The sequence below is a fragment of the Barbus barbus genome, assembly GCF_936440315.1.
Source record: "Barbus barbus genome assembly, chromosome: 35".
Classification (NCBI taxonomy): domain Eukaryota; kingdom Metazoa; phylum Chordata; class Actinopteri; order Cypriniformes; family Cyprinidae; genus Barbus; species Barbus barbus.
Window position 1 is genome coordinate 24,789,877 of NC_136763.1, and position 13,893 is coordinate 24,803,769.

General features: G+C 37.4%; 1 protein-coding gene across 1 annotated transcript; it reads right to left on the minus strand.

The window, feature by feature from the left end:
* Nucleotides 1–1,216: 1,216 nt before the first annotated feature.
* Nucleotides 1,217–13,331, minus strand: LOC306854907 (plasticin). Its single transcript, XM_079393216.1, has 9 exons — nt 12,730–13,331; nt 8,591–8,651; nt 6,973–7,068; nt 5,638–5,805; nt 5,415–5,540; nt 2,871–3,091; nt 2,721–2,770; nt 1,779–1,852; nt 1,217–1,594 (listed from the first exon to the last, which is right to left on the minus strand). The coding sequence occupies exons 1-9, from the start codon at nt 13,221–13,223 to the stop codon at nt 1,514–1,516; spliced, it is 1,371 nt and encodes a 456-aa protein (XP_079249342.1). The 5' UTR covers nt 13,224–13,331; the 3' UTR covers nt 1,217–1,513.
* Nucleotides 13,332–13,893: the final 562 nt, after the last annotated feature.

Here is a 13,893-nt window from a genome sequence, read left to right on the forward strand (position 1 = left end):
GACAGTAAAAGCACAATTACTTGTACATGTATATTTTTTCTATATTTACAAGCAAACTGTATATAAAAAATATTTTACATTTTTAAAGATTTTTTGGCATATGAGCTTTAAGTATACTTCAAGTTCATTTTCTAAAATAGACTTTCGAAATATATTTATGTAAAAATATTGAAACCGTACACAGTGCTACTACTACTACTAGTGCATAGATATTGGCATTGAAATTTACTTGATAAAATGAACTGGAATTTGAATTGTTTTTTTTTTTTTGGAATTGAAGCCGTTCCACCCCAAAGCGGACTTGTTAGTTGAACTTTTAAGTTTTTATGATAGTATGTAAACATATGTTGGAGTTCAACCTCAGCGAATCCAGTGTGTGTGAAAAAGTATGTAATAGGCTGCCGAATCATTGAAACCGTCTTCATTTGGCAAGAAGCGAAATGTACATGCAATGCAGATGAAAGGGTTTTTTTCTCGTGGCAAAATCTGTAAACTGTAGGCACTGCTGGAAAGCCTGATCTGTTTTGGTTTGTGGCAGTATGTCCTGCAGAAAGCTGAGAAGCAGAAAGAGGCGGCATCCAGTCAGCAAGCTCCATAACCAGAGCTTCCAGAGTTACATCATACATCTCAAAAACGGTGGTCAAATATGAAAACTACTTTCCAATGAAATAGGGCTTGTGTAGAGATTAATTTATGTTCTAGGATAATATATAACGGTCTCATATGTAATAATGAGCTCACTGGTGTGCTAGTGAGAGTTAACAGCTTTAACACTCTGGTGCTCCTTATTTGGGAGTCACACTTTTCATCTTCACGGTCAAAAGTGACCGGACGCCTACAATTTTTGTGTTCCCACATTCCAAATGCCGTAAAAAGTCACCAGGTTTCGTACCACTTCGACGAAGCTCTGATTTTTAAAAACTCAAAACAGAAATTTTCTTGGTCAAAAGTGACTGAAGAGCACCAGAGGGTAGGAATAGTTCTTCCAAAAACAAAAATGTGATTACTCATTGCCTCAGGCCATCCAAAAGGTTGGTGACTTACTTTCTTTAGTGGAGTACTAAAGATTTTTTGAAGCTAAACCCATGCATGCTTTGAGATCTTAATGATCCAGATCACAAAATGTGCGGTGCTGTTGACCCCCAGAAAATCCTCTGATTTGTGGCAAGACTCAAACTCAAACACGTAATTATGAACAAGAAGCCAAATTCTGTTTCCATTCACATTTATTTGAAGATTATATTGACTTGAACTTCTGTAAATCTGTAAGCGATTGTTTGTTGGGCATCTTGTTAATGACTTTATTTAGGTCTGCATACATGATTTATTAGTTAAGGCATTGTCATGGTATGCTCACATGTAGTAATAGCACCATATACACAATACTGAGTCACATATTTGCTGATTATTCACTACACTACAAGCATCATCGTAAACAGCACGTGTGCCTAAATTTGACCATTACAGTCCCTTTAAAACTGCAACACACAATCGTTTAATTTATCTGCAAGCTCTAATCTTTGTCAGATTCTCCTTGATCATGGGAATCTTTTTTCTCATCTCTGCTCTTTTCCTTTGTAGATTCTTTCACCACCTGAACAATGAAGAAAAAAATCAATCATATATATGCGACATATATTACAAATGTATATATATAAAAAAAAATCTATCAAGATATAGTGTTAAACACTATATACTGTGGATACAGTGTTTTTTCACTGGCCAATTTATTGTTAAAGGAGGTCTGTTTCAGTAAGACTGGAATCAAAGTGTCTCACCTCTCCATCACGAATCTCAACAGTCTTGATTACGACTTTCTTTCCAGGTCCAGTATCAGAATAGTGACCATAATCTGTTCAAAGACATCACACAGCAGATGATATGATGCAAAAGTGGCTTAGTACAGAGAATTAAAACATGTTACAGATTGATTCAGATGAATAATTACATTGTTTTGTGAAAGGACATGATATGAGTGGAGACATGGAAACAATTGTTTACCCCTCGTATCTGTCCATTGTTGTCATCATTATCATGAGCAACTACAGTAGCAATCAAAGTTAACAGTTCATTTGGAACAGATTCAGTTTCAGCAGAAGGAAATTTGACCGTTTACACAAAGGAAAAGTTCAGCCAGCATACAACTCCAGTGTACTGAGTCATGTCTTCCAAAGTAATCTCACTGGTTTTAGATGAGAACTACTGTTGATTACATTTTAGATTATTTTTTAATTAGCTCTTGTTTATTTAATGTCACATACATTGAAATCTGATAGTCTTGGACTATTTTCCTACTAAAAACAGTACTGTTTGTGTGGAAAGAGCAGTACATGTGTCTTTTACTTGGGTCTTTCAAATATATATATAAATAGATAGATAGTTAAGGTTATTCCAATCAGGTTGTTGATTTTCATTAATAAACATCAAAACGCAAATGCAATTGTATGAGCAAAGTTATTATTTAATACCAAAAAGTTTGTTTGGCTGGTCTGTGTGTGCGATTCTACAACCTTCTTTTTAATTTGTAACGGTTCCTTAAAAACCTTCAACTACCATCACTAACCCTAACCCTAAAAAAAACTAAATTGTTCTTTTTATTTTAAGTGTTAAAGAAGAAGAAGGAGAAGAAACACTTTCATTTGCAACCAATTTTATTCTTTGGGATATTTGTATTCATTTATATATGTATTAATTTATATGATATGTTATGATAGACTCACCACCACTGTGTCCACCCATTGAAGGCATTTTCATGATAGGAACCACAATTCTGAAAGGTGCAGTTTGAAGATCATCAGTTACCAGAGTAAAACAAATAAATACTTTACACACAGAAACTTGTTAAAGTGGCTCAATGGCATCACTCTTACCGGTTTTCCTCTCCCTCCAGAAGTTTCCTGTAGGTAGCAATCTCAATATCTAGGGCCATTTTAACGTTGAGCAGATCCTGGTATTCCCGCAGGTGGCGGGACATCTCCTCCTTCAGGTGCCGTATCTCATCTTCCAGACGGGACACGGCATCTTGATAGTTTCCGGCCTCTGCTGCAAACTGCTCTTCCATTTCTCTCATCTGCCTCAGCAGAGCTTCATTCTACCATCACAAACACACACAATTTTTAAATAAGTTATCTAAATAAGGGAATATCATACATTTATGCTGTTTTACATAAAGCAACCTATAATGACTACAGAAATACACACACATTTGACACAACTAAACAGTTGAGGTTTCAAATATATAACCCGAATTCTGGAAATGTTAGGACATTTTTTTAAATTTGAATAAAATTAAAACTAAAAGACTTTCAAATCACATGAGCCAATATTTTATTCACAATAGAACATAGATAACATAAATGTTTAAACTGAGAAATTTAGCAATTTTATGCACAAAATGAGCTCGTTTCAAATTTGATGCCTGCTACAGGTCTCAAATAGTTGTGACGGTGGCATGTTTACCAGGGTGTAGCATCTCCTCTTCTTTTCAAAACAGTTTGAAGACATCTGGGCATCGAGGTTATGAGTTTCTGGAGTTTTGGTGTTGGAATTTGGTCCCGTTCTTGATTGATATAGGTTTCCAGCTGCTGAAGAGTTTGTGGTTGTCTTTGACGTATTTTTTGTTTAATAATGCGCCAAATGTTCTCTATAGGTGAAAGATCTGGAGGCAGGCAGGCCAGTTCAGCACACGGACTCTTCTACTACGAAGCCATGCTGTTGTAATAGCTGCAGTATTGTTCTGCTGAAAGGCCTTCCCTGAAATACATGTCATTTGGAGGGGAGCATATGTTGCTCTAAAACCTTTATATACCTTTCAGCATTCATAGGGCCATCCAAAATATGCAAGCTGCCCATACCGTATGCACTTATGCACCCTCATACCATCAAAGATGTTGGCTTTTGAACTGAACGCTGATGAAATGCTGGAAGGTCTCCCTCCTCTTTAGCCCTGAGGACACGTGTCCGTGATTTCCAACAAGAATGTCACATTTGAACTCGTCTGACCATAAAACACTTTTCCACTTTGAAACAGTTCATTTTAAATGAGCCTTGGCCCACAGGACACGACCGCGCTTCTGGACCATGTTCACATATGGCTTCCTTTTTGCATGATAGAGTTTTAGTTGGCATCTGCAGATGGCACGTGGATTGTGTTTACAGACAGTGGTTTCTGGAAGTACTCCTGGGCCCATTTAGTAATGTCAATGACAGAATCATGCCGATGAGTGATGCAGTGTCGTCTGAGGGCCCGAAGACCACGGGCATCCAACAAAGTTCTTCGGCCTTGTCCCTTACGCACAGAGATTTCTCCACTTTCTCTGAATCTTTTGATGATGTTATGCACTGTAGATTATGAGATTTGCAAAGCCTTTGCAATTTGACATTGAGGAACGTTGTTTTTAAAGTATTCCACAATATTTTTCACAGATTGGAGAGCCCATTTTTACCCTGTGCCCATCTCTGACATCTAAAGGCCAAAGTATACTTCGTTTCTGTATGCTTAGCTTTCAAAGTATACCCCATTTGAAGTTATACGCGAACGCAGGTGGTCGACACATGCGCACTAGAAAGCTTCATTCATGTTCAGTGTCTGCTCTATTTTCCCCGTTATGTCATGACTGATAACAAATATTTTTGAACTGTTTTAAACCAAAGCTGAACTGTCTCGTACCCTCTCGCTCACAAGCGCTCGTCAATGTGAGCGTTTGTTGTTGCAGTCTCCGCTATTTTGTTGGCGTTGTCCATCTCTTTATTTTCGTTTTCTACTGTGAAACAATGGTCCGGGACAGTGTTGCCACCATGTGGGAAAACATGATTACTGCAAAATAACTTTAGTGCGCATGTGCGACCTGAGCGTACAAAGTACACACGGTTACAAAAATCGGGTGGTGCGCGTTCTGTTCTGATGACGCAATTCGCGTCACGCGCACTGTATGCTGTCCCTCGCGTACGCGTAAAATGTGAAGTATACTTTGGCCCTAAGACATCCCTTTTATAGCTAATTATGTTACAGACCTAACGTCAATTAATTTAATTAGTTGCTAGATGTTCTCCCAGCTGAATCTTTTCAAAATTTCTTGCTTTTTCAGCCCTTTGTTGCCCCTGTGCCAACTTTTTTGAGACCTGTAGCAGGCATCAAATTAGAAATTAGCTCATTTAGTGGATAAAAGTGTCAAATTTCTCCGTTTAAACATTTGTTATGGTATCTATGTTCTATTGTGAATAAAATATTGGGTCATGTAAGTTTAATTTTCAGTTTTCATTTTATTCAAATGTAAAAAAACGTACCAAAATTTCCGGAAATTTAGATTGTAGCATAAATAGTGAATCAATTTCGATTTCTGTTTTTTTTTTTTTTTTTTTAAATATACAAAGCTTTAGGCAGCTTGCATAAATATTTTATTATATGTATGTACAGTGCTCTTGAGAGTATCGACATCGCAGTTCTGGGCTTGAATTTGCCTCCTCAGGTCATTGTTCTCTTGTTTAGCCTGTCTCATGGCCTCAGCATTGCGCTTAGCCGAATCAGTCAGGTCAGCAAACTAACAGAGAAAACACAGAGATAGTAAGTTTTACAGTATTTTATCAGTGTATTATCAGTAACACACTCACACTGTGGCTCTTCATGATGGCACTTACCTTGGACTTGTACCACTCCTCAGATTCCTGCATGTTTTTGGTGGCGATGTTCTCATACTGAGCTCTAATGTCTCGAAGTGCTCCTGTCAGGTCAGGTCGGCTGGACGTCTCCATCACCTCCATCTTCATCTGCTGACTCTGAACACTCACCTGTACATCCTGTATTTCCTACATGTTGAAAATACACAATTATTTTGAATGCTTGCGTGTTGTTGTTTTTTGTTGAAAACAGTATACAGATAATGAGGTTAAAAGGGCAGGGTCGAAATGGAAAGGTTAACAACAACAAAAATGTATTTGCCATACACTCTTAAAAATAAAAGTGCTTCAAAAGGTTCTTCACAGCGATGCCATAGAAGAACCATTTTTGGTTTCACAAAGAACCATTCAGTCAAAGGTTCTTTAAAGAACCATCTCTCCTAACCCTTTTTATAATCTGTAGAACCTTCTTTCGCCACAAAGAACCTTCGGTTCTTCAGATGTTAAAGGTTCTTTATGGAACCATTTAGACAAAAAGGTTCTTCAATGGCATCGTAAAACACCTATATTTTTAAGAGTGTAACATTTTGTAAGGATAAAGCTTCTTCGTTAAATCCTCGCAAGATTTTATGACAAATATTTTATTTATGACAAATTTTCTCTAAAAAATGCTGGGTTAAATACAACCCAGCGCTGGGTGAAAAATTGTTTTGACCCAGCGAAAACAACAACCCAATAGCTGGGTTTGTCCATATTTCACCCAGCGTTGTGTTGTATAATATATAATATAATATAAGTGGCCTATAATTGTACTTTAGATATACTTTCTAAATATCATTAAAGGGGCAGTTCACCCAAAAATGACAAATCTGTCATAATTTACTCAAGTTGTTCCAAATAGTTTATTTCTTCTGTTGAAAATAAAATATATTTTGAAAGTGTATGGGAAAAAATACTATGGAAGTCATTGGGGACCATAAATTGCTTGGTTTCCTGTAGAAACCACATTCTTCAAAATATTTTATTTTGTCTTTAGCAGAAGAACAAAACTCAGAGATTTCAAACGACTTGTGGATATCCTATATTGAGTCCTATCTATACTGAGTATTCTAAGCACAGTTGGCTTGTAGTTGTGTTTACTGAGCCTGTTACACACTTTTCCCCCACAAATACAGCTTCTTTGAGGTAATATACCAGCATGTTAGATACTATCCTTATAAACGTACGTTTATCGTAACAATTCAGCTTTTCAGCAATTCAAAATGGTTTCTACACCATATATTATCAGCATAGACAGGAATTTGAATTTCACATTCACCGAACTCATTATTTCTTAATTAAATATTAGTGTCTCACCTCATCATGCATCTTCTTGAGGAACTCAATCTCATCCATCAGAGACTCGATCTTTCTCTCCAGTTCCAGACGAGCAAGTGTAGCATCATCCACATCCTTCAGGTATAAACACAATCAGATTATTACTACGGTTATATCTGTTTTTTACACACTTTAAAAATTTTAACATTGCATTTTTGTTTTTTTGTGTAAGATCTTTAGCTGACTAAGTAATGAAAAGGGTGCAAATAAAGATTTTAAAAGATTTACATGTTTCAATTCACTTTGAAAACATGTTTGTGTGTGTGTGTGTGTGTGAGTGTGTGTGTGTGTGTGTGTGTGTGTGTGTGTGAGTGTGTGTGTGTGTGTGTGTTTGTGTGTGTGTGTGTGTGTGTGTGTGAGTGTGTGAGTGTGTGTGTGTGTGTGTGTGTGCATGTTTATGTGGTTTATGAGGACACAAATGTGTATAATGACATGGGTATGACAGAGGTATTACAATATGAAGGTGGTTTATGAGGACACTGCCTATGTCCCCGTAATTCAAAAGGCTTAAAAAACATACTAAATGGTGTTTTTTTGAAAATCTAAAAATGCACAAAGTCTCCTGTGAGGGCTAAGTTTAGGTGTAGGGTTGGTGTAGGGCAATAGCACACACAGTTTGTTCAGTATAAAAACCATTACGCCTATGGAGAGTCCCCATAAACCACAAAAACCAACATGTGTGTGTGTGTGTGTGTGTGTGTGTGTGAGTGTGTGTGTGTGTGTGTGTGTGTGTGTGTGTGTGTGTGTGTGTGTGTGTGTGTGTGTGTGTGTGTGTGTGTGTGTGTGTGTGTGTGTGTGTGTGTGTAAGTAAGTAAGTAAGTAAGTAAGGATGGGAGTCAATCCCAAAATGAGCACATTCACATTTTCAGTGAAGAGTGCCTTCTGGGGAACTCGGAAATCAACTCTAATGATATGCCTAATCATTGATCACAGAATTTTTTTATTTGACTGATATATATATATATTAAGAATCAAGAAAATTTGGTTTGAATGGATTCTTAGAAAACAGAGTGGAATCCAAAATAAAAGATACGGAGCTAGGCTTTATCTTCACATAAACATTGATGCTTTAGTCTTAATTCTTTAAATCTTTGAATCTTTATATAAAGAACAAAAGAAGAAAAAATGGCTACCAATGTCCTCTTTATTTTGCTTTCAAAACTCAATTTCATTTTGGGTATGTAATTTTCAGCATGTTAAGGGGTTAATATGCAAGCTTAATGGACTTGAATCTGGAATCTGAACTTATCAACTTGTCATCTTTAATTATTAAAGATACTGTAGGTGAGAATTAGAAACCCTTGTTTTTAATGACTGATAAGTGAACTGCAGTCAGCTATTGTTTGTGCTCACACTTGTGCATAGAGTGCTGCAGGGATGGTAGGCCAGAACCCGGAAACAATGAGCTTTTTAGCACTTTTGATCCTATTGTCCTTAAGTCAATTTTATTAATTAAGCACAAGTTAAACACAAAGACCTTCACATTGTGACAGGCGAGTAGACTTCTTATTGTTACTGTATGACAAAAAAAATAATGAACCTCAGAGACAGCATTGTGGAAATATGCAATATGTTGTAAAATACTTTATCACATTACCTTACGAAAGAGAGTCAAATTATTCTCAGCTTCCTGTCTTTTTTGCATCTCCTCATTTAACCTGCACATAAAAGAAAATAAAAGTCCACTTCAATTAAAAAAACAAGGTTTAATACCTTTTCCCAGAGTAACAGAAAATGTACATTAGCGTGCAGTTAGAATCATGAAATGCATCTTTTATTTGATAATGGGATGAGTGAGAGAGGGCCCTTAAAGACTGTATGTCTGAAGCGAAGGTTGTAATATAAATATAAAATCTGATCTGGCAGAGAGTCAGAGGAGCGATTAGCTGATTTGCTTAAAAGCGTCTGAGATTACATTAGAACCGGTTGGGGGAAATGTTCTTATTGCAAATTTAATAATCTATTCAAAGCATAAGCCAAACGTGTATGGAGTGAGTCCTACAATACTTCTGCTTTGTCCGTATCGTAATATATTGCTCAAAGAAAAAAGACTAAATCCAGACTAAAGCAGAAATAGATTTATAAGAAGAAAAATCTAGAAAGTATATGATTGTTTAATATTTTATTAATAGTCAGTAATGTGGATGATTGCACTGTTTTGAGATGTGTGAGCTAAAGCTGAACATTTTAGTACAATAGTACAGGCCTACTTATTATAATGTTATATAGGAGTTTAGATTTTGCTCACATTTGTTCTACATCAAATACTGATAGGCTAAATGTTTAAATTAATATATAAAATTTTTTGTCAAATAAAACCCATCAATATTGACTAAAATAAATGTACATGCCATGATGGAATGAATGACTACATTTAAAGGATATTTTCGTCAAAAGACAAAAACCATGATTAAAATTAAACATTGTAAGAATGAAGGCTGCATGTTTGATATAATGAGATAAATGAATGGCAAAAAAGTAACACTTTATTTAACAGACTATAAATAACTTTGCAAGTAAAAGAAGAAGACTAACATTTTCTACATTAACTAATGTTGCTGGGCAATGTTGCCAGGTGAGACACAGGGCCCATGACCGATCTAAAGTCTCCAGATATAAATTTGTTGCATTCTCAATGGGAAAGTGCCCAAGCAACATCATTCAGCAAAAAGTTGCCTGTTGTATCATCACCTTCTTTTCCACCCAGCCACACAGCTTGCCCTCCAGAACCAGAAGAGGATCCTGCAAGTGGACTCCTCTCAAAATATTTCAGAGTAGACTCTGTTTGTTTGTAGCTGGCAGCCATATTACCTCAGATTGTCCTTTGAGACCTCCTCGTCTTCCGGTAAGTTCCATCTGTTCCACCATGCTCAGTATAGCAAACCACTTGTGAAGTGAATCATCACTCACAATATTTAACCATCAGTTTACTCTTACCCTGACACCATCTCATTCCTGGTTCTGGAGGGCCGACATCGTCCTGGAGTGTCCTTGGCTGCAACCTTGTCTTTGTGACCCCCCACTGTCCACTGTGAATACCTGGTCATGCATGCCATATAGTGTCTGCATTCCAGGGATTTATGAATGAGGTGAATTTTTTGTTTCTGTATCTTCTACATTGGAGGATTGGGGCTGTCCCTCTCTCAGAATACAATGCTCCCCTATACCTGTGGATTACCATCCTGTTTATTTTCCTCGTTGATCCCCATTGTTGTGAGAAGTGTGAATCAGAACTCAAATCAGCTGTGAAGATTCAAAAGAATTTGTGTTGCTTTTTTAACTTTTCACAGCTTGGGAATCTGAAGTGAGAAGTAAGTATTGTCAGCATATGCGTTTTTCAGCAGCGGAAGAGAGACCCTCTGCTCTAGCTAAATTGGCAGGCAAGGATTACTGACATCCATATTATTTGCATAAATTGTCAATTTATTTATTTATTTATTCAGTGGGGAATTAATCACTTTTATCCTTAAATCTATTTTATTTTCCAGGGGGGATTTTACCGTTAAATGTTTTTTTTTTCCCCTCTTAAGTCACATCCTTACATTGAATCAATAAATTAAGTTTGAATAATAAGTTGCCATAGGGCTGTTACTAATCAAATTTGTTTCAATAAAATCCATCTTTGCATTGTAGAGGTAGCAGAAAGTGTGAAGTGACATCCACAGGCTATTTAATGCAGCTCAGAGGCATTGAATAGACACTGCAACCGCATAAATAAAGTTATGAGATTAATGGCCCAAAACTGGCCCGCCAGCAATTAGGCCTATATCTGGCCCACGCCCGCAGCCAGATTATTTTGAGAGCGGCTGGTTCTGAAATAAATCTGTCATGACAGCAACAGTTACTCACAATCAGAGTATGTGAGCGGAGCGGTGTGATTTTGAATGGACCGAGGAGCGGATTTATTAAAAGTCGGAGTGTCGTGGTTTTCACTCGCTCTCCACCACCATCACAAGTAGGCTACAATTCATGCCAACGACCCATAATATAACTGCATAATTAGCAAGAATTCACGTTAATATTTAGCTAGCTTGATAGAGAAGGATCACTCAAATCAGAAAGAATGTGACTATATGATGAGGCAATGGACATGAGCGGTAAGTTATAGTTCTCAAGGAATTCGTTCCTTCTAGATACTGAATATTTTCAGCTGAAAGTATGATTTAAACAAGTACTACAACCAGTGTTCGGGGGAGGGGGGGGGGGGGGGGGACTAACTAGAACTAACTTGTTAACTAGAACTAACAATTCTAGTTGCATTTTTCATCAATTAATTTCTTAAATTAGTGGTGATTTTTTTTGGCCCGATGCCAAACTTATTTGCCGAGCCCTGCTGTATGGGGTAGGCTATGTTTACCCTCGTTTGGGGATCACTGATCTATCATGTAGCTAATTTGTCTGTTAGTCTAAGATTTATAAAATAATGTTTTAGGGGAACGTTGCTCTATAAAAAGAAATGCTTTTCACACACTGTTTGATCTCATATTTTGTAATAGCCACTTGTTTTACTTTCTCTTCTAGTCGGAGAAAACGCCCTGCTTGGAGATGGTTTTATCATCAGCTCTGTCAGCGAGACACCACACGCAGACCCGCCCTTATAGTTACTGTTGCTAATTAGACTGCAAATTTGCGCATGCACCGATTTCGTGTACGGTGTGAAATTTAGATGCGGAATTTTAATAAAGTTCTAGGAGTGTCGGTTAAAGTCGTGAATGAGTAGCCTACACGCACAGTAGCATGATGTCCTTCATCATAAAGACTGAATGGGCTGTGTGTATATATGGAGCATCAGCTGTAAATGCCTCATCCATTAGACGCAGCCTAACCGCGTTAGACATGACGATGATGATAATGATGATGATGATGATGATGGGAGGGTCCCTGCTGCAGTTTCTTTGTTTCTGTTCATTACATTCGCTGCCACGCCCATATAACATGAACATCATTATGCAGACATAGCCTACTGTTATTTGTAAAGATCAAATTTTAATGTTAATTCAACCATAATATCAATTCAAGCCTCTGACGTAATATCTGCAAAGTTTCTCCACTAAAGCAATGCTCATTTCTTTTGTCCTCTGTATCAAAATAAACATATTTTCTCCATCCTGAACAAACTTAAAATAGCCTATATTCAGTTCAGTTCTATATCCATATTACCAGTGTAACCAAATGAATAATAATAAAAAAAGAATATTATAATTATGACAATTAAACAAAAGCTTAATCTTTCAGAATCATAAGATACAGCATGTATTGTTAGGCCTATAACATCATTAGAAATGGGGCCCGTAGAAATTTCTAACTTTGGCATATTTAACTTTAAACGTTAGAACGTTAAATCTAAACTGTAAAAAATGAAAATTTCCAAAAAATTTAAATTCTCTCATTATTTACTCACCCTTGTGTTACTCCAAACCTGTAACACTTTTGAAGAATGTTTTAAAAAAAAATTTGTCAATGAAATGAAAGTCAATGTCCATGCATAGATATACATAATTACAAAGAACAACGATTTGGAATGACATGAAGATAAGTAAATGAGGAACATTTTTGAGTGAATAATCCACTAATACACTGGCCTGTGTCAAACATTTTAAAAGGTCAGAAAATGTCTAAAAATGTAAGCAATGCATATAATATAAAAGTGAAAGTTTTCCTCTCTTCTCTATATATTTAAAGAATTTGTTATCTGGAATCTCTCCCATACAAGCATGCACCAGTCAGCACACGCACCTCTGCTTGAGCAGGGCCACATCTTCTGCCAGGTTGTCTCTCTCCACCTGCGTCTGGTCTCGATCTTTAGCCATCAGATCCAGCTGTCTGCGCATCTCTCTCATCTCCTGCTGGCACAGCTCATTGATGCGGCCCGATGACCCTTGCTGCTGGTCCTTATACTGACCCAGCTCCAGAGTCAGCTTTGAGTTCTGCTGCTCTAAATACCGGACCTTCTCTATGAAGCTGGCAAAGCGGTCATTGAGTTCCTGTAGTTCTCTTTTCTCATTGCTGCGTGTGGCAAGGAACTCCTGGTTGACGGCCTCTGCCAGTGAAAAGTCCACTTTATCATAAGAGAGACGGGGGGCCGGAGCACTGGAGCGGCTCCTGAAGTCCACAGAGCGAGTGGGAACGGAGGAGGAGATGTAGCGGCCCCCTATGCGACTGGACACAGGGCTATAGACAGGTGTCCCATAAGTGCGGTGATAAGAGGTGCGAAATGTAGAGTGACTCATGGTTTACTTCTAATTGTAGTTTAAACCTTTTATTTAATGATATGCCTAGTTGTATCTTCCTCTTCGTCTGGTCTTTTTGTCTCTAGTAGTTTTGATCAAAGCTGAGTCACAACAGGATGTGAGACTGTGGCTTTTATACATGAAGCTGGTCAGTTGATCTAAGCTCCACCCAGCCCAGCCCAGCCCATTCCTAGTCTCCAGAGCCCCTTATCTCATCTTCTTTTATGTATCATTCATCCATCCCTAAAGTCTCTCCCTCCCAAGCCCAACCTGAGCACTTCTCTGACACTTTAAAATTTTATACGTGAATTCTTGCTACAAAACACTGATCATCAACAGCTTTATGTGCAATTATTTAATTTTTAATATTAACGGAGCCGAATTAAGCATTTTAAATGTGACATTTATGGTGGAAGTTAAGTTAAATGCAAAAGAACCAAAATGAATCTCCTAAACATCCACTGATCCCAGGACTTGCCATAACATCCACAGCCAGACTTACCACTGGGCTAGACTGGGCCCAAATTGGGCTGAAGTGCAGAACAGAAAAACAAACTATAATAAAAATAGATGAAGACCTAACCGGTCAAAAAATGTCTAAGATAGACCTGACTGGTTTGAAATGTTGGTCTTTGTTGTGATAACATTTTCTGGTGCTTTAAATATAATT

Bases quoted from the DNA above. Each gene is read 5' to 3' on its own strand.
- LOC306854907 (XM_079393216.1), bottom strand. From the start codon at position 13,223: ATGAGTCACTCTACATTTCGCACCTCTTATCACCGCACTTATGGGACA. The intron at 7,069-8,590 runs GTAATGTGATAA...TTATACCTGAAG, and splicing joins ATTTGACTCTCTTTCGTAAG to GATGTGGATGATGCTACACT. The intron at 2,771-2,870 runs GTAAGAGTGATG...TGCACCTTTCAG, and splicing joins CTGGAGGGAGAGGAAAACCG to AATTGTGGTTCCTATCATGA.